The sequence below is a fragment of the Anolis carolinensis genome, chromosome 5 (assembly GCF_035594765.1).
Source record: "Anolis carolinensis isolate JA03-04 chromosome 5, rAnoCar3.1.pri, whole genome shotgun sequence".
Lineage (NCBI taxonomy): Eukaryota > Metazoa > Chordata > Lepidosauria > Squamata > Dactyloidae > Anolis > Anolis carolinensis.
The window spans coordinates 67,129,079-67,155,000 of NC_085845.1; the positions used below are offsets into that span (position 1 = coordinate 67,129,079).

Consider the following 25,922-nt stretch of genomic DNA (forward strand, 5'->3'; position numbering starts at 1 on the left):
AAAACTTGTGCACCAGCTGTGACCATACCTCGAGAAGTCTGATCTGACCATGGTGGTCCATGCCTTAGTTACCTCTAGACTGGACTATTGCAATGCGCTCTATGTGGGGCTGCCTTTGAAGACGGCTCGGAAATTCCAACTAGTACAACGCTTGGCAGCCAGGTTTCTAACTGGAGCAAATTACAGGGCACGTTCAACGCCTCTGTTTAAGGAGCTCCACTGGCTGCCATTTACCTTCCGAGCCCAATTCAAGGTGCAGGTTCTTACCTACAAAGCCCTAAACGGTTTGGGACCCGCCTACCTTAGAGACCGCATTTCCCCCTACGAACCCGCACGATCTCTTCACTCATCGGGGGAGGCCCTTCTCTCGCTTCCACCACCCTTGCAGGCAGGTTGGTGGGCACGAGAGAGAGGGCCTTCTCTGTCATGGCCCCCCAGCTTTGGAACTTGCTCCCTAGGGAGATTAGGCTGGCCCCCACCCTCCTCTCCTTCCGGAAAAACCTGAAAACCTGGCTTTTCCGGAAAGCCTTTGATGAGTGAATTCTGTTGGTTCAAGTTGTCTGCCTACATAATAATAGACCCACTGATTCGCCTTCTTATTGTCATTATTGTCATTTCTAGTACTTTAATGACTATGTCAATTACGTAACTACCTCCCCCCGATTTGACACATTCGCCCTTTGGCCTAGACTTGTGTTTTATATCTGTTTTTAACGCTTTTTCCTGCAATATTGTTTTTATGATGGTTTTACTGATATTGTTGATTTATTGTTGTAAATTTATGTGTTTTGATTTGTTTTTATATTGTGATGTTGGGCAAGGCCCCATGTGAGCCGCCCGAGTCCCTACGGGGAGATGGGGCGGGATACAAGAATAAAATTATTATTATTATTATTATTATTATTATTATTAGTTTGATATTCCTTTAACTGCTTTAGCTCAATGCTTTGAATTCATAGGAGTTGCCGTTTGGTGAGGCACCAGCACACCTTAGCTGAGAAAGCTAAAGACCTTGAAAAACTCTAAAAACTTACAGACCAGTGTCTAATCTTCCTTTTTGGGGCAAGGTGATTGAGAAGGCAGTTGCCCTCCAACTCCAGGTGGTCTTAGATGACACACACTTCCTTGACCCGTTTCAAACTGACTTCAGAGCATGATATGGAGTTGAGACTGCTATGGTTGCCTTAGTGGATGATCACCATCTCAGTACTGACAAGGGGTTTGTGTCCCAGTTGGTGCTTCTAGACCTCTTAGTAGCTTTCGATACCATCAACCATGATATCCTTCTGGAACGCCTGGAGGGGCTGGAAATGGGAGGCATGGTGCTGCAGTGGTTCCAGTCGTATCACTCAGGCAAGTTCCAGATAGTGGTGCTTGGGGATAGCTGCTCCTCAAAAAGGAGCTATGTGGCATCCCACAAGGTGCCATTCTATCCTCAATGCTTTTTAATATTTATTTGAAGCCGCTGTGAGAGAACATCTGTAGGTATGGGGCGAGGCATTATCAGTATTACTGTGTGTTTTCTGGGCTGTATGGCCATATTCCAGAAGCATTCTGTCCTGATGCTTTGTCCAGATCTATGGCAGGCATCCTGAGAGGTTGTGAGGTTGTCTGCCATAGATGTGGGCGAAACATCAGGAGAGAATGCTTCAGGAACATGGCCATACAGTCCGGAAAACACACAACAACCCTGTGATTCTGGCCATGAAAGCCTTTGACAACACGTTATCAGTATGCTGATGACACCCAAATATATTTCTCCATTCCTTCAACAAGGGCTTCAGCTAAAGATAGCATGTCACCTTTGAATGAATTCCTGGAGAAGGTAATAGACTGGATAAGGAAAAACAAATTCAAACTGAATCCAGACAAAATGGAGGTGTTTGCCATCAAGGGTCCTAATCTGGGGATGGAGGCGTGTCAACCACTTTTGGATGGGGTTACTCCCCCAAAAAGACTGTGTTCGCAGCATGGGAGTGCTCCTGGATCCATCTCTCCAAATGTGCCTTATCTTAGATTTAGAGGATCTAAAGATGGTAGTGCATGTGCTGGTAACCTCAAGGTTGGACATCTGTAATTCACTTTACATTGGGCTACCTTTGTACCAATTTCGGAAACTTCAGCTGGTTCAAAATCCAGCAGCCAGACTGGTTCCAGGAACATCTAGGAGTGAGCATATTACACCTATCCTAAAGTTACTCCACTGGCTGCCAGTTAGTTTCTGGGCAAACTACGAAGTGTTGGTTTTGACCTTTAAAGCCCTACACGATTTGGATCCAGGTTACTTACAGGATCGCCTTCTCCCGTACAATCTGCTCTGAACACTGAGGTCCTCTGAGGGGTATTTGCTCCAGCTTGCCAGAACCTGATTGGCAACCACCACCCAGAGGACCTTTTTATCAGCTGCCCCAAGACTGTGGAAGGACCTTCCCGTAGAGCTCCGACAGTTAGATCAGCTGTCGCAATTTAAGACACAAGTGAAGACCTTATCTCTTCTGGCAGGCCTACCCAGATAGTTTTAATGATGAATTTTAAACTTCCACTCTATGTCTAACTTTTGCTTTGTGTAAATTAATATGTATTTTATGGAAATATATTTGAATATGTATATTCTACTGAGTGTGTTTAAATGATTATGTGTTTTGGCCATCTGTCGGGGGTGCTTTGAATGCGATTTCCTGCTTCTTGGCAGGGGGTTGGACTGGATGGCCCATGAGGTCTCTCCCAACTCTACTATTCTATGATTTAGTAATGTTGTAACCCACCTCAACCTGTAAGAAGTGGGTAAGAAATATTGTTGTTATTATTGTTGTTATTATTATTATTATTAGGAATAATGAAAAACCACTCCTCACAGAGCTATATTTATTATTTAATTGGTTTTCTTTGCTATAGGAAAGTATCAAAGTGTACCTATGTGCTTTATTTATGGCTCTGCTCTGGACAGAAAGGCAACAGCTTCCACTGGACATGTTTCCACCACTCATTCTTTTCTTGTCATAATGAGACAGACAACGAAGGCAGCCTAGATGAGTGTGGTCATTGGACTTTTGGTTATTGGAACCAACTGGTCAGTTGCCTTACAAGGACAGCTATCAGAGTTCATTTCTCACCCAACATCTGCCTCAGTCTCTGTATGTAATTTGCTAAACGACAGCGCTTCAAAGGCCATGTGTATTGAGCAAGGTCTCCTGGCACACAACCCCAACGTGGTTCACATAACTCCTGCTACGGATGTCTCTCTGAGAAAACTGATACGCTCCAGTAACTTTAGTCTCTAAATCTTTTTTTTAATTTCCCTGGAGAACTGAATCCATGATATAAGGTTTGCAGCCTTCAAACAGGGCATTTGAGGACTGGAACTTTTCCTTCTACTGAAGGTACAGATTATATCAAAACGTTAGTATTAACTGTCAAAACATGACATAAACTATTTTCAATAAGAAAGTATTTGGCATCATATCAAGGAACAGTCTTGCTATTGATTTCACTATATATATATTTTAAAACACAAAGTTTTCTTCTAAAGAAATGACATTTAAATAATTAAATAAAACTACTACTAATTTGGGAATAAGTCTAGTCGTGTCTGACTCTGGGGGTTGGTGCTCATCTCCATTTCTAAGCCGAAGAGCCAGCGTTGTCCTTCAAGATCATGTGGCTGGCATGACTGCATGGAGTGCTGTTACCTTCCCGCCAAAGCAATACCTATTGATCTACTCACATTTGCATGTTTTCAAACTGCTAGATTGGCAGAAGCTCGGACTAACCCCATTCCCTGGATTCGAAACCCTGACCTTTAGGTCAGCAAGTTCAACATCTCAATTTTTGTACATATCCCACTGCGCCACTGGGAGCTCTCCCGATTTTGGATATGAATGCGATATCGAGCATTTAAGTAGTACTCCTATCAAGTCTTTTTAAAAGCCATTTAATTATATCTTCCCAAAGAAATGACGGAAATTTGCTAAAGTGCAACTACTTATATTTGCAAACAACTTTGATTGTGTTCAAAAGTCCTCCTTTAGGATGTCTGAAGAATAACGCCTCAAGTAATTTATTTATTTTTAAACAATTATTATGTTTATATTATACCCCATTTTTTTCTCTTCACAAGGAGGCTCAAAAATTGCAACAGCTAGTTCTTGTGTGCAACTAATTTCCTTGGATGGAGGTATTTATTCCTGTTAGATTCCAATGATGAACACAAAGTACATGCACATTTTATGTTTAGGATATTGCATGTATGAAATACCCACAGCCACTAATCTGTCTCTCTTTTGGAACCAGGGAGATCTGTTTACACATCCACACAGAAGTCTGTTATCTAAGAACTACAATCCAATTCCTCTTCTACAATGTAAAAATAATGGTATGATTCTCTGAATCAGGCATTTTCATGTATTTATTAGCCTACCCAAAACAGTATAATGAGTATAAATACAAACAACCTATTGTACTTTAGGTTAGGAACAATTCCATTAATAAATGTTCCCGTGTGTGGCTTGAGATGTAACAATGTCACAATTCAACCTTGTTTAATGGCGTAAAGCACCTTTAAGCAATGGTGAGACATGGTAAGACATGTAGTAGAGTGAAGGCAGTACTTTGGATAAACTGGGAAAGAGGATAATAAGTGTGGCTGCAGCATATAAAAGCAGATGTAAAAAAAATTCAGTGGCTTGATGGTTGAAGGCTAAAGATACATGGAACAGAAAGATTGCTTATCATATGTAAGTTCTGTTTTTAATCTATCACCAGTTTCTAGTATACCATCCTGATAAATGCTGATATGTAGGTCTTTCCTCTGTGTGTTTGCTCATCTCCTAGATCCAGCTGCTACTTGTGCTTCCTTTGCTTCCTCTGTTCATGTCTCTATGAGATGACATGAGTTTTGTAGCAACGTGATGTGGAACAACTCAGCAGAAGTGTCACTAGGGGGTGCAAAATGCACCAGGTGACCGCATTAGAGTAGGTGGCATCAAAATGATATTTTTTGTGTTGTATTTCAGCAGAAATGTATTTCTCTAGTAATATACAACTACAAAACCATTTCCCATAAGTCCAGGTTACATGTACTCTTATTAATATACCTATAGGACTAAAACTCTATGTAAACTTGCTTTCTGAACCAAATTTACTCTCTGAACCTTTTAATGAACATGTGCACCAGTCAAAGCTGTCATTAGATAAAAGTAAAGGTTTTTCCCTGACATTAAGTCTAGTTGTGTCTGACATTGGGGGTTGGTGCTTATCTCAATTTCTAAGCCAAAGAGCTAGCATTGTCTGTAGACGCCTCCAAGGTTATATGGCCGGCATGACTGCATGAAGCACCGTTACCTTCCCGCCAGAGTGGTACTTATTGATCTACTCACATTCACACGTTTTCAAACTGCTAGATTGAGAGAAACTGGGGCTAACAGCGAGAGCTCATCTCTCCCCGGATTCAAACCACCAACTTTTCGGTCAACAAGTTAAGCAACTCAGCGGTTTAACCCACTGCGCCACCAGGTCAATATACTTTATCAATATACTTACAGGACTATAACTCTATACAAATTTACTTTCTGATCCAAATTTACTCTTTGAATCTTTTAATGCACATGTGCACAAGTCAGAGCTGTCACTGTTACCCAAGCGCAATGATGCTTTGAATCATGTCATTTCAATCTGCACACGCTACAAGCATGTGTTGGTTTTTGGGGGGCTGTTGTGTGGTTTCTAGGCTGTATGGCTGTGTTTTAGCAGTATTTTCTCTAGATGTTTAATTGTCGATCTATCCTGACGTTTTGCCTGCATCTGTGGCTGGCATCTTCAGAGAGGTGCAGGTGAAATATCAGGAGAATAAACAGCTATAACACGGACATACAGCCTGGAAAACACACAACACTTCAGTAATACTGGCCGCGAAAGCCTTCAAGTACAATATCTTGGCTTTTTTGTTGCGTGATATCAACCCTAGCAATGCACTGCAACCCAGCAGGCAAGAGAGCAGATATGGGCAAAAACTCTTAGACTATATGAGAAATAGGCACCAGGACTAAAAAAAAGACTCATACAACTCATATATAATGTATCTGCTTTAAGCTTAAGGAATTTGTCTTCTTGGACCAAAAGCTTTGTGCATCTACGTGTGTCCCTTCTTATGGGATACCTAACCAAAAATGAATGTGAAAATCTGGACCAAACTATGGTTCTTTCACTGCAGAAAGCTCTAAGTAAACACACAAGGACTCAGCTGTTTAATATTATCTTCTGTTAGATTACAGTGGCAGGCATGGCGGCAATGTTTTTTGAAAACTCTTCCACATACATATATACACACACTAACATGGCCTCAAAGAAATATCCTTTCCCAACTTTTCCATCCTTCTTCCAATTTTTAAAAGAGCAATTATGCTGGATTCAGGCAGTTGCATTGTTGGTGTAAGCTGATAACGCTTGTATGTGCGCATACAGGTATTGGCACCTCCAAACAGTTAAGCCTTGGGATAAACCGTGACGGCTTCGTATCCCTCCGGAGGCCTCATGCGAGCCCTTGCGTGGGTTTCACAGTATAGCTGCCCCTCCACAAAGAAGTAGCCTTTCTGCTTCAGGTTCAGGTTGCAATCCGAGCACACGAAACATTCAGGATGCCTGTATTTATCTCGTGCTTTGACAACTGGGCCGCTGCATGTAAAAGAGAGCATCAATAAAAATAAATAAGCTACAATTTAATAAAATATCATAACTTTGATATCGGAATAAAAAAACACAGCTATATTCTTCTGGAACATCAGTATGCAAAGGGTTCTCAAAGCACCTTACAGACTACAAAAACAAAATTGGTAGTATACGCTTTCATAAGCTGAGACACATTTGAAGATGTCGACTATGAAAGCTCATTCTATTAGCTTTGTTCTTTTGACCCCTAATGGGGTCCCCTTAGCTCAATGCTGGGGTCACGAAAAGTTTGCCAATAATAGAAGATTTCTGAACACCACTTAGTAGCTATTTTAGACATTACTTGGATCTGTTAGCAATAATATGCATGGTTGACTGTGGACCTTGCAGCAAATGCTTGTTATCTATACACATAATAAAAGTGAAAATTTAGATTGTGTATGTGGCTGGGGTGCCCACTTTCACAGACAGGCTCCCGCCTCCACGGCTATAGTTCCCACTATGTAGGAGACACCAACGGCCCTCCCTTCAATGACATTGAAGGTTATAGTGAGTGCCACATCCCAGTGTTCATTACTCTCTCCACTGGTGTGGAATTTGCATGACCCTGGCCCCTGCCTCTCCCATAGCCCTTTCCTACCCTTTCCTATGGCGCGCAGCAAACAGGAATTGCATCAAGCCAATGATGGATCTAGACCAAACTTGGCACACAGACCCAACATAGCCAACTGAGAATACTGGCAGGGGTTTGGGGGATGACTGCCCTGGTGATCTGAGAGTTTTAATTCACCCTTAGCCAGAGAGCACTAAACCCAACAAAAGATGGATCTGGACCACACTTGGCCAATTTTGAATTCTGGCAGGGTTTGGGGAGGATTGGCCCATGGTTTTGAGAATTATAGCTTACCCACATCCTTATGCATTTTCTAATGGGGGCATTCATAAAAAACAACAGGAAAGACTGGCTTTTTTCTAAGAAACAGAGCTACAGATTACCAAACTGATATGACCTAACACCCCAAAACAAACAATGCCCTTTTCAAATAACACGGGCACCTCCGGGTCCCCAAGCTAGTACTTAATAAAAAGGAAAATCAGCCTGTTTAACAAGCCTTGGGAATGCTGATTTATTATCATCAGTGTTTGTTGTTATACCTATTTTCTATGCCTATATACCTGGGGTCACATGAAAATTTCTTGGGCGAAAGGAGCTACAAGTAGAAGAAGTTTAAGAAGCCCAGTCTTAGTCCCTACAGTGCTACAGGATCTTTTGCATTTGATCCAAGAAGTCATTTGTTCATTAATTAATGCACAACACTAAGTGAACTTCAGACTTGCTCACTTGATCCCATGCCATATCGCAGCCACTCTGGCACCCCACTGAGGCTAAACTTTAGCGGGAGCCAAGAGGGGAAAGCAAAACCAATAAACTTCACAATGCTACTTAAGAGTAGCACATGATATGCACATATTATTTACACTGCTTTCCCAAACCACCTGCTTCTAAATCTTTTATTTTTTTATGTACTTTTAAATGAAATCACTGGATTAAAATACGTAGTACAAACCAGTAATGTATGGTTTTTAAATGTTTAATTTGTAAAGTATCTCATAAGAATTAGTGCACGACTTTGCTTTCTACTTTTTCCCTCCTATTTTTGTTTTGTTTCTTATTGTAAATATATGGGAAGGAATGGTCTTGTTTTATTGATTGTGTGTTAGCCTTTTTGAAAAAAAGCAAAATAAAATGCATGACCAAAATGCATGACCACCATGCACCCTCCCAAAAATATGCTGCTTAACAAAGAAAGATGACTCTCACTTATTTTTTCACTAGCTTAATATGAGCTATTTTACATATTTAGGCTAAGACTTTATTTAACATAAATAAAATATCTTACACAATTCCATTTCCACACTTGTCACACAAAGGCACTTTGGGTACACTTCCCCCACCAGGAGACATCTTTGTTACTGGTGCTCTGACACTCCTTGTACCAACGGGCCTCCCATCTGAAAGAGAAGAAGAAGATATGCCACTCTTGTTTGCAAGACAATACAGTGTCTTAGAGTTTTAAATACATTCTGAGAAATAAAAGTATAGGAATCTGGCTAATATTTATGAAATCATAAACCGGTGTGGTGTAATGGATTGAGGATTGTGTAGTGCCAACGTGGAATAGTGGTTTGAGTTTTGGGTTCAAGGAGACCAGGGTTCAATTCCTCACTTGCCTATGGAAACCCACTGGATAACCTTCAGCAAGCCACACACTCTCAGGCCTTGAAAACCCTGAGATAGGTTTGCTTGAAGGTCTCCTAAGTCCAAAACAACTTCAATCATAGAGTTGGAAGAGATGGCATAGGCCATCTAATTCAACCCCCTGCCATGCAGGAAAAGCACGATCAAAGCACCTCCAACAGATGGCCATCTAGCCTGTTTAAAAGCCTCCAAAGAAGGAGCTTCCACCACGCTCCAAGGCAGAGAGTTCCACTGTCAAACAACATTAGGTCGTTCTTCCTAATGTTCAGGTAAGATCTCCTTTTCTGCAATTTGAACCCATTGCTATGAGTTATAGTTTCCAGGGCTATAGAAAACAACCCTGCTCCTTCTTCCTTATGACATCTTTTCAAATATTTAAACATGAAGGCATGCAGCTACAACAAGAAGCTGTACTTATGATCCTATTTTTTTTCATTTCAGGAACAACTGCAAGTTGCTTCTGGTGCGAGAGAATTGGCCGCCTGCAAGGACGTTGCCCAGGGGACACCCACATGTTTTGATGTTTTACCATCCTTGTGGGAGGCTTCTCTTATGTCCCCGCACAGGGAGCTAGAGCTGACAGAGGGAGCTCACCTGCTCTCCCCGGATTTGAACCTCCGACCTGTCAGTCAGCAGTCCTGCTGGCACTAAGTTTTAACCCATTGCACCTTTCTCATAACTTATAGGATTAATGTTTATGGTTATTCATGACCAAATATGGCCTCCAAACCTACCTTTTAAGCTAGGCAGCCCCAACCAAAGGATCTGCAGATCAGGAAGCTAGAAACCGACAGTGGCCGTGGTCTTGTGGTTGCAGAGTTCACTGAACCAAGCAGGAGCTATCCACCTTCTGGTGGAAGTTGACCATCAAATCATGTTGGAGGACCAGAGATAACACTTCTCTGGGCATCACTAGGTCCTCCAGCATAATTCCATAACATAAAAATCACTTTGTGTATAGATGAGACTGTTTTCAGCCTCCATAAAAGCAGGTCTACTGTATCTCATGCTTCTGCTGTTATGGATCTCAAGATGGTAGGTATGTAGTTACTGGTGCTCTCCTATCCTGGCCTTACCTAAATGTGTTCCATTTCAGAAAGATGCTCTTCTGGACATGTTATGCTTACAACCTATAGGTAGATAGGTAAGAAAACTGCAACTAACCAGACTCTTCAGAGACCATGTCTTGGAGCACTTTAAAGGAACCAGATTGGCGCGGCTGACTAGCTCCTTGCTGGTCGTCATGGAGCATCCTGTAAACATCAGACTGCGGCACTGCAGCTGGCACTGGGTCACTGCAAAGTCAGTAAAGGAGATGGTTACTCAATGTAAATGGAAAGAAGGGAACAACAAAATGTCAATTATTAATACAGAGCATACATTTATCCAGATGACCTTTATAGGTAAAGGTTTTTCCCTGACATGAAGTCTAGTTGTGACTGCATGGAGCGCCGTTACCTTACCGCTGGAGTGGTACCTATTGATCTGTTCACATCTGCATGTTTTCGAACTGCTAGGTTGGCAGAAGCTGAAGCTAACAGCTGGTGCTCATTCCGCTCCCTGGATTCGAACTGCCGACCTTTTGGTCAGCAAGTTCAGCAGCTCAGCGGTTTATAACCCGCTGCGCCTCCAAGGGCCTCGTATGATCTTTATACACCATAGTATTTTTTTCCCTTTGCAAAATAAGATCCAAAGACATATTGGAATGAATGGTTTGGTCTTTCTCGATGGAATTTCCAACTTCTTTTTGAATGGGGCATGAAAATGACAAGACTCTCCTCCCCGATAATACCTTATCACAAATACCTTTTGAAATGCTCCTTGAGGGGAAGTCATAGGGAGGAGGGAGCAAGCTTGTTTTCTGCTGCCCTGGAGACTAGTATGCAGAACAATGGCTTTAAACTACAGGAAAGGACATTCCACCTGAAGGTTAGGAAGAACTTCCTAACTGTGATGGCTGTTCGGCAGTGGAACTCTCTGCCACTTAGTGTGGTGGAGGCTCCTTCTTTCGAGGCTTTTAAAGCAGAGGCTGGTTGGCCATCTGTTGGGGGTGCTTTGAATACGATTTCCTGCTTCTTAGCAAGGGGTTAGAATGGATGGCCCATGAGGTCTTTTCAAACTCTATGATTCTATTAGTATGGACCAAACTGTGCTCAATTGGAGAAGGGAGCCATTGTTTAAGAAGCAGTAATCCAAATCTGTTTTGGAAAGACATAATTTTGGTGGGCACAGTCACAATGTACTCTGCTGTAGACATTTATAGAGCAAGTTCTGCAGCGACTGAAAACTGGAGTTCCAACTGTGTGAACTTTAGACAGCCTGACTTCCTATTGTCACATGTTTGGCATGTGCTGCGGTCGAGGATTAACCTTTTCCCTAGGATATTTCCTGAGCTGTTGAGACTAAACAGCATTGGAGTGACAACTATGGTCTGCCCAAGCCCCAAGATCATTCCATTAATGCTCTGTCTTTCCTCAGCTTTTGTTCAAACAAAATGTCTAACAAGTTCATTTTTAAGAAAATAAATATTAAACAAAAACAATAAGCACTCCCAAAGTCAAAAGCAGTAGCAGCAGCATATTTATTTATTTGCGGTATTTATATACCGCCTTTCTCAACCCCGAAGGGGACTCAGGGCGGATCACAGTGTTGGCAACAATTCAATGCCCTCAATAAAAAAAAGGATAAAACATCAAATTAAACACATCACATAAAATAACATCATATATCATACAAAGACATAGCTATTGTTTTTAAATGTATCTTACATTCCTTGAGTCAAAGATACTTGGGTTTTAATACTGTATTCCTATATAAGTTTACTCAGATTTAAGTCCCACTGAGTTCTTCAGTAGTAGTATGAGATGAGTCAACCAAGGGTCATTACTAAGGAGAGTATGTTAGAGATGGAGCACCAACCTAGAAGGCTTTGTCGCCAATTGCTATCTCCCTAACAAGGGTGGTTGCATCCAGAGCAGGTATCTCTTTCAAGGTAAATTTAAGTAACCAATAAAATAGCTTGGTTGCTGTGAGTTTTCTGGCCTGTATGGCCCCTTTCCAGAAGCATTCTCTCTGACATTTCACCCACATCTATGGCAGGCATCCTCAGAGGTTGTTGGAAACTAGTAAGTGGGGTTTATATATCTGTGGAATAATGTCCAGGGTGGGAGAAAGAACTCTTATCTGTTTAAGACAAGTGTGAATGCTGCAATTGGCCACCTTGATTAGCACTGAATGACCTTGTAGCTTCAAAGTCTGGCTTTTTCCTTTCTGGGGGGATCCAATTGCAACATTCACACTTGCCTCAAACATACATTTCTCTCTCCCACCCTGGACATTATTCCACAGATAAATAAACCCCACTTGCCTAGTTTCCTCTCAACAGATCTCTCAACCTCTGAGGATGCCTGTCATAGCTGTGGGCGAAAGTCAGGAGAGAATGCTTCTGAACATGACCATACAGCCCGGAAAATTCACAGCAATGCAGTGATTCCAGCCATGAAAGCCTTCAACAACACAAATAAAACAGCTTTTGAAAAGCGATTAGAGAATTTACTGTTGAGGGTCAGTCCCAAAAAGTAACTTTTCCAAGCCTTTTAAAATGTGTTTCATCTATAAATACAAATGGCAGATCTTTTAATTGCTTTCTAAAAAGAAACATGAGAAGCACTTCAGTTTGTATTTAATATAATGAATAGTCATGCTGAAGGCCATTGGGATGTCTCATAAGAGCATTAGGGGTGGTATTAGTTACTAGACACAAAATACTCCAGGGCAGTAAGACATCCAGTCCAAGCTTATGCCTGGTGAAAATGAACTCCATCAAGAGACATCTCAGTCCTCTTTTTTTTTTTTTAATTGGAATGGTTCCTAAAAGCATGTTTGCTCATACTTGTAATTTGATAAATGGGCGTTCATTCCAGGATTCCAGAATTGATTTTTTTTCCATGTTGGGAGCGACTTGAGAAACTTCAAGTCGCTTCTGTTGTGATAGAATTGCCAGTCTACAAGGACTTGCCCAGGGGATGCCCAGATGTTTTGATGTTTTTACCATCCTTGTGGGAGGCTTCTCTCATGTCCCTGCATGGAGCTGGAGCTGATAGAGGGAGCTCCCCGGGTTGGATTCGAATCGGCAACCTTCAGGTCAGCAACCCAACCTCCAAGTCATTTGTCCTGCTGGCACAAGGGTTTAACCCACTGTGCCACTGGGGACACTTACAGACACTTATCTCACAGAATCACATCCACAATTAAGCAAGTTTGTCAATGTACATTTTCTGATTTAAGATCTTAATTTTCCACTAAGTTAGAACAACATTGGCTTATCTACACTTTTGTTCCTAGTTCACATCCAGTGTGAATAATAATATCAGGTGGTTTTACCAGGTCCTTCTTCTGAAATGTAGCCTACAGCAACTGGTATTTGTTGGTGATTTCCCATCAATGGACTAACCCTACATGCTTCTGATATCTCCAGGGTTTAGAGGATGCCAAATGAGATGAGGTTCTTCTAATACAGTGCTTCTCAACCTGTGGGTCCCCAAATGTTTTGGCCTTCAACTCCCAGAAATCCTAACAGCTGTAAAGTGGCTGGGATTTCTGGGAGTTGTAAGCCAAAACACTTTGGAACCCACAGATCGAGAACCACTGTCCTAAAGGGTCTTTAGATGTTCTATTATTCACCATATGCTTTCATCACCTGTTGTGAACTATGTAAGATTTTTTTATACAAATATGAGCAAATGGGTAACTGAATAGAGTCAAGAGAAGTGAAAAATAGAATGCCCATAGCTTGTGTGTTTTTTGGGCTGTACGGCCATGTTCCAGGAGCATTCTCTCCTGATGTTTCGCCCACATCAAACATCAGGAGAGAATGCTTCTGGAACGTGCCATACAGCCCGGAAAACGCACAGCAATCCAGTGATTCGGCCATGAAAGTCTTTGACAACACAGTATGCCCATACTATGTCTTCTATTAAGCATTTGCACTGTAAATCATACTCGGTTGAAATCAACGACATGGACGGCATTGACTACGTTTTCAGGAATATGGTACTACTTAAAAGCCTTAATGACTCACGTCTTAATATTTAAAAGCCTTCATGACGAATGAACAAAGCACAGAGCGAATAACAGCAGCATTATCCATGCAATAGGAAACAGGACAAGCACAGAGAGTGGCCACAATTACCTTTGCGGGGTTCCTTCCCCCAATGCGGTCGAAACCTGCCCTTGCAGTGTTTCCATAATATTGTCATCTGAATACAATTGCATGGGAGTGTTAAACTGAGCATGTACAATCTTGACACCGGGAAGTTCCATTTCTAAGGGAATGTTGGGGGCCATCTTAGCTGCCGCTTTCAACTCAGTAGGACAAATAGTGCTAACAGTGCTAACTGACGAAGGGGTGCTACGTCCGCTGCCGCCATCAAAACCAGAAGGAGTACTGCATACACTGTGCCAAAAACCAGTACAGGAGAAACAGGTGATGCAAACCGGAGAGAAAACCAGAGATGAAGAACAAGAGTTGCAAGAGCAACAAAAGAGGATCAAACAAATGAACAAAATGCAAGAAAATTAAAATCAGAACCAACTATTAGCCTTTGTCAGTGCCTTCTGCATATAATTATGAATTGAATGAAATCATAATTATTGTATCTAACTTCCTATGTTTCCCATTGTGTCAAAATCTGGCACATAATTATTTTGAGGTACAACATATATTGCTGACTTGACTAGACTGAGATTCTCAATCAGCATCAGAAGGAAATTAAGAAGTTAAACTATTGCCATGTAGAAAACAACACAATAATTTGTAATGATATTGACACACTTCCACCCCAGATTATACATTCCACAGTGCCAGTGTATTTTTGATGCCATCATAACACTTTAGTAACTCCAGTGTAATTTGTTTTCTAACAATGCACTGTTTTAATGTTAGATACCAATCCATTTAAAGCACCGGCGAGCCATTAGAGCTGGATGGAAGTTAAGGATGCTTACGATTTTTATAATGCCACACTAACTATTCAGACATGTCTAAATGCATTTTCTTGCATTTCTTTCAAACTGACAAATAAAGCATGCTTTTACAAAGTCCAACTACAGGCTCTCCAAATTTAAATATTTAGTTATGAGAGTTATGAGTTATGAGAAAGACTGCAATATTTATGGTTGATACTGTCATTTTTTTGGTTGGGAACTCCTGGGTGGTATTATCTCATCCTGATGGAAAAACCTATGTCTTCACCTGATCACAAGTCCTTCAATGAATTAAGGTATCATTTAACTTTTATACTAAAAGGCTTATTTTCAGAATCATCAGTATTATCTCTGCTGCTGAATACTTAAAGGGAGAGAGGGCTTCGTTCATTCCTTGGCACAAGTTAGCTGGTTCTCCAGGTGTTTGGGACTCTAGCTCCCAGAAACTCTGGCCAGCTTGTCCAATGGTCTGGGTCTATTTATACAACAGAGATAAGGAGGCCTAGTTCTGCATAACATACTCTAGAATTACTGTGTAAAAATATTTTCTTATTTCTGAACGAGATTGCAATGGAATTGACTTTCGAAGTAAGAAGGAATAGCTGTGCTATTTTTCTACAATCCCACGCATGCTAATAGGTTTCAGTAGGGTTTACTCTTAGGGAAGTGTGCAGAAAATTATAATCTAAGCTAGGCTCTGATTTGTGATTTCTGCTTGCATAACTAGATACAGTAGAGTCTCACTTATCCAAGCTAAACGGGCCAGCAGAAGCTTGGATAAGTGAATATCTTGGATAATAAGGAGGGATTAAGGAAAAGTCTATTAAACATCAAATTAGGTTATGATTTTACAAATTAAGCACCAAAACTTCATGTTATACAACAAATTTGACAGAAAAAGTAGTTCAATACGCAGTAATGTTATGTTGTAATTACTGTATTTACGAATTTAGCACCAAAATATCATGATATATTGAAAACATTGACTACAAAAATGGCTTGGATTATCCAGAGGCTTGGATAAGCAAGGCTTGGATAAGTGAGACTCTACTGTAGTTATACTAGTTACACTAACTTATGTAAGTGCTCCTTACACAGTTCTATCCTCCCTGCACCCACCTGAACACCTTAGTTTCCTTGCAGTCTTATAGAGTTTTATTACCGTAGCATAATGCTATATCCATTCTCAGCAAGACCTTGACCTTTGATGGATGCCAAATTTTTGGACAACGTGAAACCAAATTTCTGTCTTATGGCTTTCAATGACTGCAGGTAATAATAATATCTGAAGTCTCAGACATCCACAAAACATGTCTTGTTATTACTGCAATTTAATGTGGATTTTCAAGTATGAAATTTCAAGTATTTACTACTGCTATATAGCCTAAATATTAGCCAGAAAAAGTTCAACGTAAGCTTTTTCTGGCGTCATATGAAATGTCATCCTCAAAACACAAAGTTACCTTCCCTCAGGGAAGAGACTATTTAAGAAATGCACATTCCTTACCATCAAAGGCAAGTCAAAGAATCCCAGAAGAGTCTCACATGCTCCAACACAACTATGCAGCCTGTTTTATAGTTGCCAGAACACTCAGCCAAATATCCCTACAAGGGGAGAGACATACAACCACACACACAGCAACTTTGGAATAAAACCATCTTCAGAAGCTGGTCAGTAAAGAGCAAAAGCTCAGGCACAAAGTTAAGCTATTTACAGGGATTGGTATGATCAATAGGGCACAATTGGTGTCAGAGAGAAAAGGCGGTGGAGGTGGGAAGTTCAGCTAGAAAGATTATTTCAAATGTCTATCAGCAGCAAATATGAGAAAAATATGAGTTTGTTATATACAGCAAACCATTGCTAATTTGGCCAACTTTCTCTTGAATTTGCAGTGCAGTATCAGTATCAGTCCTCAGGTCGCATATGATATAGAATCATACAAGTAAAGAATCTGAGACGGGCAGAAACAACCCTATCAGATTGCATCCTTTCTGTTTCTTACATTCCCCCAGAATGTTTTCTCTTCTTGTTTTTGTTAACTATTGGGGCAATTAAGTTCCTATCAGATAATGCGACATGTCGAGATGCTCTGCTTCCTGAGGCAGAGGAGAAATGGAGTAGATTGGCAGGTGAACATGTTTCAACAATACTAAAAGCTAAGTGCAGCTGATCCTTTTAGGGTTGGAAAGATAGGCTGGGTGACACACAAAGCTCTGTCCGGAAAATACAGGAACACGCCATATAGCTATTTGGGAAGGGAGCTGCTCCCAAGCTCTAGAGAGGCCAGGATCCATTCTTGTCATCAAGCAAGTATAAACTGGTGGGAGTTGGACTTTTAATGGTGGTGTGATTGGGATTTTAAGGCGGGAATAACTTTTAATACCATTTTAATATTTAATGGTTTAACATTATTATTTAGTATTCCATATTTTAATGTTTTTGGGTTAGGTAAAGGTTTTCCCCTCACATTAAGTCCAGTCATGTCCAACTCTGGAGGTTGGTGCTCATCTCAATTTCTAAGCCAAAGAGCTAGCATTGTCCATAGACACCTCCAAGGTAATGTGGTTGGCATGACTGCATGGAGCACTGTTACCTTCCCACTGGAAGGTACCTATTGATCTACTCACATTTGCATGTTTTTGAACTGCTGCAAGGTTGGCAGAAGCTGGGGCTAACAGTGGGAGCTGATCCTCTCCCTGGATTCGAACCACCGACCTTTCGGTCAGCAAATTCAGTAGCTCAGCGGTTTAACTCAATGTGCCTTAAGTCTCTATATCAGGAGAAGGGTAGGATAAAAGTAAAGTAAATAAATGAATACCCCTCAAGCATCTGCTGCATGCTCTGTTTTCTTCATTCTGCTCAATAGTGGAACCAACGATTCCAGTTAACCTTAAAAAGTCCAGTGTGCTTACTTGCTTCCTTGATTCCACCATTTCAGATCTATCATACGACTCAATATATCACCCATCAGAGGTATTAGCAAATGCTATGTTTGTGGACCAGAACACCCAGAATTTTTCATTAACAGAAGGATTCCAGGAGTTGTAACATTTTTTCCAGACTCTGCTACAAGTCATATGTCACAATATTGTTACACAGCCTTGGTGTAGGACCTTCCGCTTGTTCTGAGCCAAGAGAGGAACAGTGGGTTAATCCGCCAAGCTATTGAAAATTTGTTGACTGGAAAGTCGGCAGTACGAGCCGCGGGTCGGGATGAGCTCCCGCCATCAACCCTAGCTTCTGTTTACCTAGAAGTTCGAAAACCGCAATGTAAGTAGATAAATAGAAACAGCTTCAGCGGGGAGGTAAAAGGCACTCCTGAAAAACATGCCAGTTTACTCAATCAGGAAGGTGTCTATGGACATCAGCTTCCTTGGCGTGGAACATGGAACAACAGCACCTCCCCATGGCTGAGTTGAGCACAGCCTCCAGATGCTGGAGATGAAAAAGCAGGAAGCCTTATCTCTATCTAGTTATTGTCTGTCTGTGTTATTAATTATGATAGCATTGAATGTTTACCTTGTATATATTCTGTAATCCTCTCTGAGTCCCTCCAGGGAGATAGAGCAGAATATAAATAAGGTATATTATTATTATTATTATTATTATTATTATTATTATTATTATTATTATTATTATCATTGACATCTAAACATGTACAAATATAATTCCATTTTTTTAAACCTCCTTGTAAATCTGTCACCTTAATATGTTTTATAGTGTTCTATTTATTAAAATTAACTGGTTTTGGAGAATATTACTACTTGGCAAACTGCTGGGATCAAATCAGTATATTCAATGATGTAAGTACCATGTTTTGGAGATGATATTTCGATTTTAGATTTACATACGTTATGAAGCACACATTTTAGTCATTAGAAGGCTTTACAAGATACTAAAGTAGCCATGTTACTCTTTTGAGTTGAACTGTGAGTAGCCACTGAAAATGCCATGCATCCAGTTACAGAGAGAATTTATAACCTGCTTGGGCCTGAGACTATAAAAGGTTTGGGCCGAATATTATGCTTGTGTTCAAAGTAGCCCATATCCTGTAAAGAAAAGGAAAGGATTACAAAACAACTCTTTAACCTGTAGGTTGGTTCCCAGAAATTAGTTAACAAACAGATAACAAATTATTGAGTTGTAAGTTGTATAGTAGCAGGAGTAAAACAAAAGTTGTTATTGTGGGAAAGAGAGAATAAATAGAATCAAGCCAAACATAAGTACCGATATAGGAGAGAGTAAAAACCTAGTAGGACTTACATCTGAGTAATATACTTAGAATTAAATAAATTGCCCCATGATCCCATCTGTAGTCAGATGTGTGTCAAATTAACTCCAATGGAGCTCACTCCTGTGAGTTTGCACACATATATTTCAGTATGTAGTTTTAGTGGATTGTGCTCAGTAGTACATTAAAATGGGATTCACTGTAGCTAACCCTCTAGTAGAAAAACATTGACAATATCCGTCTTGCCTACAGGAATATGTACATGAAGGTAACTATGTTCCAGAGCATTTCTGAGGTTTTGGACATCAGAAAAAGAGGAAAACAGCAAGAGCTGGACTAGAAGAGCATGAACAGAAGCTATACAGCTGTTGCAACAACAAGTACAGCAAAAATCTTACAACATGGTACTTACCTTTCAGAGGCATTTGGGATTAGACCTCGCAGTTGTCCATGGAGAGCATCGTGTATATTGCCAGAGGAATACAGACCAATTGGAGAGTTATAGGCAGAACTCACCACCTGCCTTTTGTCATCCAGGTTTGCTGCCGCAACAAAAGGCTGCGCTTTCCGGTTGTGAGCTGTGCCAATAGGCTTGAATTCCTGTGCATAACAGGCAGACAAAATACACAAAGCTACAATGCACATTGAAGCCAATAACAAGCATTGCCTCTATTAATAAAATGCTATTTGCGGCAAACTGACAAAGGCTTTGATTTAGTACATCACCAAGCAAGCATCCTATGATTTGCCATGAATGCCATTTTTAATTATCCTAGAAAGACGTAGAGTTCTAGACATAAGAAGGAACCTTGAGAGTTTGGCTGTAACTAGCTGTTATACTTCAGATGTGGCCAATTTCTGAGTAAAGATGCATTGCTGAGTTATGACAGTCACAATAAAATTGTAAAAACAAAGATTACTGACATGAGACAGCAACACAGTTTGTGAAAAATGAAAACTGGTACTTTCACTCTGAGTATCAGTATTCTGATGCATCTCTGTGAAGCATAGCACAGCTATAAATTGCTTAGACCTAAAGCAAGTCATGAATGCATAAGAGACTTGCTAGCTACACATTTTAAGTAGTTTGCAAAAGAAAAACAAACAAACAAAACTAAATTGCAAGATACTCAGCGCATAAGTAACCCAAAGGCATTTTATTACTACATCCTTGCAATGTAAGTGTTGTGTTTAGAAAAGGATTACTGTAAAGAAAAAGATAGATGTAACAAAAACCTGTTATGTGTTCTGAACTCCAACCAACTTAAGATGCATTCATTTTAATTGTCTCTTAAATTGGAGAAAGCCATTTAGAATAAAATCTCTTGCTCATTCTTCTTTTGTTATGTTTGTTTTATAGGCAGAAGCACATACAGAAAAAGCATGAAATGCCATATTGGGTGCATTCTTTTACTTCCTTCAGTTACATTAAAAAAAAAAACCAACTAAGGAGTTACGCTCAGATAAAGTATCCAAAGCCATACAGGGTGTGTGTGTGAGGAAGTGCTCAATACGACTTATTTCTCTTTCTCTGGCAAAGGCAGAATTATCCTATACACTTATGTAAAAGGACCTTATCACACTCCTCCCGTGCTGTTTTGCCAGCAAGCGTGGTGAAACTGCAGGCGTGGGAGCGACTTCCCATGGGAGAAGCATCGCCCAACTGGAGTAGAAGTGTGCTGGCTTCATTGGAGTCTTCCCATGTTGACGAGGAAACATTTTAGGATGCTTCCATGCTGTTTGGGGGCAGGGCCTCTGCCAGAAGTTGAGGGATGTCGTGTGATGGGCTGCGTGCCCACCAGTCTCTCAGCTGACTAACAAGCGTCCTAGGACACTTAAATTGGTAAGTGTGATGAGGTCCTAGATTTAGCTATTTTAGTCAAAAAGGAAGCCCCTAATACTTAGATTGACATATTCACAGGTCAATGTAAATACTGTACTGAAACTCTTACAAAAAAAACGATCCATCGTCTTCTCCAAATAGTGTGAGAAGGGCTAAGAGCTTAGTGTGTCCTGGGGGCCCCTAAAAAAAAAAAGCACCGGTCCACTCTACTTTTTCTGTTGTGGCAACAGTTCTGTCCCTTCTGAATGCCTGGGTAGGGAAATGGTAGTAGCAGCCATGGGGAGGGAGCTGGTAGCCTGAGCCAGCATTGGTGCTTTCATCTCTTTGTGGAATGACTCTCAACTTATTCACAGGTCATATCAAAATCCCTAATTTTAGCCCCCCAACTGCTCCTTGACTAATACATGAAGGCAACTTGTGACCTCATCACACAAGGAAATTTCAGCATCTTAGGATGCTTCTGCCCCAGTTGAGCCACAGAGCCCCATGCTACCTATCACATGACATAGCCTCACTTCTGGTGGAACTCTGTGGTTCAACTGGGGAAGAAGTGTCTTATGACACTGTGCCACCAACATGGAAGCCTCCCCAAGTTCCATTAGGAACAACAGAGCTAGCGCAGGGGGAAGCTGCGTGGTAACACTTCCCCACAAAATAATGGGGCAGGGAATTGCTCTGTTGCCACCCGTTTTGTCACGGAGGCTGGCAAATCAATCCAGAGGACTTCATCAATGTGATGAGGTCCTTATACGTGAGTATACAGACAGTCCCTAAGTTACAAACATCTGACTTACAAATGACTCACAGTGAAGAACAGGGGTGAGGTAATAGGAAGTGAGAGAAATCTATTCCTTGGAAGTGAAATTCACTCCTGAAAGAGTCATCATGGGCAAAAGGTGTCTCCACTGAAGTTTTATCACCAATCCTTGTTTCCACAATAACCTAATTTTTTCAAAATCCAATTATCACAGGGACAGCAAGTGGAGTGAAAACTTCTGAACAGGGGCGTAGACAGCACAACAAACACCACAACAGTGTTAGCCCTTCCCTATGCTATCGAAAGCTATATATTTGGTTGGAGTTACATTTAAAACCTACAATTAATATCTACAGAATCCTGTTCATAACTTGGGGACTATCTGTATATTGTATACAAAATAAGAATAATTATGCATATTTGATTACTTTGCACAACTTCTGAGTATTCAACTCTTCTAGTGCCAGAAACTGGGCAAGATATCTTGGTGTAGGATCTTGACAGACAGGCCAGTCAATGGTTAGGATATGCAAAGCCAGAATTATATTCTGGAAGGTATAGGCTATCTGACAAGAATGGAGAGCCAGAGACCCTTCATAAACTAGCACAGGTAATGATCAAGGATGAAAACAGATGAAGTCCAACAACATTAGAGGAGGACAGGTTCCCTGTTTTTGAACCACATTTTGTGGAATTTGGTTACTATAAGAAGTCTATGGACTGCAAAATATTCACTCAGCTCCTACTCTGTGCAGTTTGTGTTTCAGACAACAGATCTTCATATTGTGAGACTGTCATCCTAGTCACATTGTACTTCAAAATGCAGGTGCGAGGTTACACATTTCAATTTTCTGAATTAAATTTTTACATGTATGTGGAAAATTGGCATGCTTAAGGAACGAAGATATCTCAGTCTTCCCTCTCATATGTTATTTCTTTATTCTGGGAAGGGTGTTTCACATGGGGGAAGTAATTCAGATTTCAGCCCACTACCTTGATTCACAAATTGTGTGTAGGCGGATTCATGTCAGGGAATGCATCATAATCCTACATCATTAGAAACCATGACAAACTTAAATACACTTTGAAAAGTGTACCATTAATAGGTTTTCAACAAGCAACGAACAAATTAATTGCTGAAACAGTGTGCATCGATCTTGGTGTATCCTGAATGTTGTTTCTTGAAATATTACTCAATGTGCAAACTCAAAATGGCCAAGCAAACAGCATTAGCGTAATTAAATTATACAGTCCAGCTCTTGTGTTTATGTTTATTACATGCAATAAAACTCTGAAATTTGGCTGATTTTCTGACAATTTAGAAAACCCAAGACTGATTTGAAACAGCATATTATTTAGGAAGGTGGGCTTAACTGTTAGGGGCAGAATCCGAGAGGTAGCTACATTTCCCCAATGTTCAGTATTAAAAAGCATGTTCTGAAAAGATTTTACACAAAATAACATGCAAAATGAATTCAACATTTTGAAGGCAAGTAACTCAGTTTGTTTAGAAACACTGCTAATTCTATTATGTGAATCTTAAGTTTAACTTTGTTGTTGTTAATTGTAACTTTGACTCAAAATGAGAGATTTCCAAGTCAGCCTATGTTAATTGGCTTTGCACAAAGTCTTGTAAATTTGCAAAGGTGATTTTTTAGGAACTCGGTACAATGAATCTGAAGAATAATAATTTGAATTCATTGAATCTGGTCCCTGAAAAATATAACCCCTGTTCCGGATTAATTAATTGAAAATATCTTCCACTTAGACCAGTGGTTCCCAAACTTTTTTTGACCAGGGACTACTTCGGCCAGGGACCATTCTCCAAAATTAGTACCAAAACGGTTACGAATCAGTTTTTGGTCAACTTTAGATTTGGTTTGGTTATTTAGGGTGCTGATTCAGAAAATTGCATTGCATAGACCACCATCAGCTCTAGTTTCTGATACAGAACATATGCCATCCAGTAGTCACCATCAGCTCGCCCACAGAAAACCATATTTAATAAGCCTCGGAACTATAAGAGAGTTTCATGAGACCAACCACTCTTGTTGCAATGGTGTGGTAACGGTGAGGCCACAGACCATATTTTAGTCCTCCTTGCAGACCAATGGTGGTCTACGGACCACAGGTTGGGAACCACTAATTTAGACTATTTCATTCCAGTCACTGGTGATATGTCTGCTTCTATTTTTGTAGCACATTGACAATACTTAGTTTAGAAAAAGCAAATTATCAGAAGCCCTATCTAATACTTTTATCCAGCTAGAACATAAAGATCTCTGCGTATATATCAAAATTGGACTCATTCTTGGTTTCTTTTTGTGACTGCAGCTTTTCTGATGGAACTCACCCAAAGATTTTGGATGACATTCGAATAGGACAGACTTGGCTGCCTGAGTACTTAATTAACAGGCATGTCAGGAAAGATTCCATTAATATTATTATAGAAGATTTACATCATGCCTTCTGTTAACATTACATAATTTTTATTATTATTTTGTGCCTTCAAGTTGTTTCTGACCTATGCCGATCCTAAGACAAACCCGTCACAGGGTTTTCTTGGCATGAGTTTGTTCTATTGTTTAACCTTTGTGCCTGGATATATTTTATTTCTGATTTAATAACTGAATTAGATTTTTTCGCGTAGGGAGCAACTTGAGAAACTGCAAATCTCTTCTGGTGTGAGAGAATTGGCTGTCTGCAAGGATGTTGCCCAGGGACACCCGGATGGTTTTGATGTTTTTATTATCCCTGTGGGAGGCTTCTCTCATGTCACCACATGGAGCTGGAGCTGATAGAGGGAGCTCATCCACGCTCTCCCCAGGTTGGAATTAAACCGGCAACTTTTCAGATCAGCAACCTAACCTTCAAGTCATCAGTCCTGCCAGCACAAGAGTTTAACTCACTGTACCACCAGGGGCTCCTGGTAAGTGAATTAGATTATGTGCTACCACACTGAACTCACACATAACTACACTTATTTGTTCAGACAGTAGGTCCTTAAAAGTCTGAGTACCAGATCTAGGGAGGGAATTTAGAGGTAAAAGGGAAAGGTAAGAAATGGAATCCTAAGGTTGGAACAGGGAAGCTGGCTTGGAGGGGACTCTGTTACACTAAAGCACATGTGTCAAACTCAAGGCCCATGGGCCAAATCCAGCCCATATCATTTTGTGTGGCCCTCCAGATTCTGGACTACAACTTCTACCTTTCTCATCATTAGACATCATGACTGGAGTTGATGGGAGTTGTGATATAGTAACATCTGGAAGGCTGCACTTTGTTCCGTTAAATCAGGATAGTGGGGTTTGAATTTCGATACAAGACATGTGGATGTGATGTCTGACTTTAAAATGTCCTCTAACCCTTCCCCAACTTCAGACCCACAAGTGCTGTTGACTTGCTATTCCCATTATCCCCAGGCCACATGACGGGCAATGAAAAATGATGGGAGTTGTCATTCAATAACATTCGGGGACATAATCTGGGTAAAGGCTAAACAGCGCCAACCACTACATAAAAGAATTGCGGCTGGCCCTCAGTATCCATGGATTCTCCATTCATAGATTCAACGGCCTTTTGAAGACAACCATAAGGATGATGAAAGGAAAATGAGCTTGACACCCTTGCACTAGGCCAGTGGTTCTCAACCTGTGGATCCTCAGGTGTTTTGGCCTACAACTCCCAGAAATCCCAGTTTACCAGCTGTTAGGCCAAAACATCTGGGGACCCTGTTGGAGAACCACTGTACTAGACTTTCATGAAATAACCGGCTCAGAGCTCTACCCTACATTTTCATTGCTTCTTTGATTATCCAAGCAAGCTCGCAAGCTTGGAGGCTGTCAAAACTTTTGCAGAATTTGTGGTTTGTCAAGTAAGATTCTGGTCTTCATCAAATATATCAGACTTGTAAACTGTGGAATCAGTTAATGGCTTTTTCATGTAGGGAATTGTGCAAGTCTGTATATCCAGTGTTGTTTTGTTAAATGCCAACGAGGCTTAAATAAATCAGTTTTGACTTATGATGACTATGAATGAGGCACCTCCAAGGTAACTTGTTAATAACAAAAAACTTAGGGCTGCCCCTTCCTTAATTGAATCACTCCACTCCTAATATGTTCTCTCTCTTTTCCTACTGCCTTCTACTTTAACATATTTTCGAACAACTTTTGCTTTTTCACA

General features: G+C 40.6%; 1 protein-coding gene across 2 annotated transcripts in view; it reads right to left on the reverse strand.

The window, feature by feature from the left end:
* Positions 1-4,387: 4,387 nt before the first annotated feature.
* pdlim3 (PDZ and LIM domain 3) overlaps positions 4,388-25,922 on the reverse strand; it is a 43,270-nt gene continuing 21,735 nt past the window's right edge. The window contains exons 4-8 of one of the 2 annotated variants that reach the window (XM_003221617.4): positions 18,891-18,958; positions 14,115-14,378; positions 10,088-10,218; positions 8,565-8,676; positions 4,388-6,669 (exon numbers count right to left, since the gene is read on the reverse strand). In XM_003221617.4, the coding sequence (XP_003221665.1) occupies positions 6,480-6,669; positions 8,565-8,676; positions 10,088-10,218; positions 14,115-14,378; positions 18,891-18,958 (765 nt within the window). In that variant the 3' untranslated portion in view covers positions 4,388-6,479. Of the gene's footprint in view, positions 6,670-8,564; positions 8,677-10,087; positions 10,219-14,114; positions 14,379-18,890; positions 18,959-19,552; positions 19,741-25,922 lie in introns of both variants that reach the window. The other variant, XM_003221618.4, reaches the window with a different exon arrangement.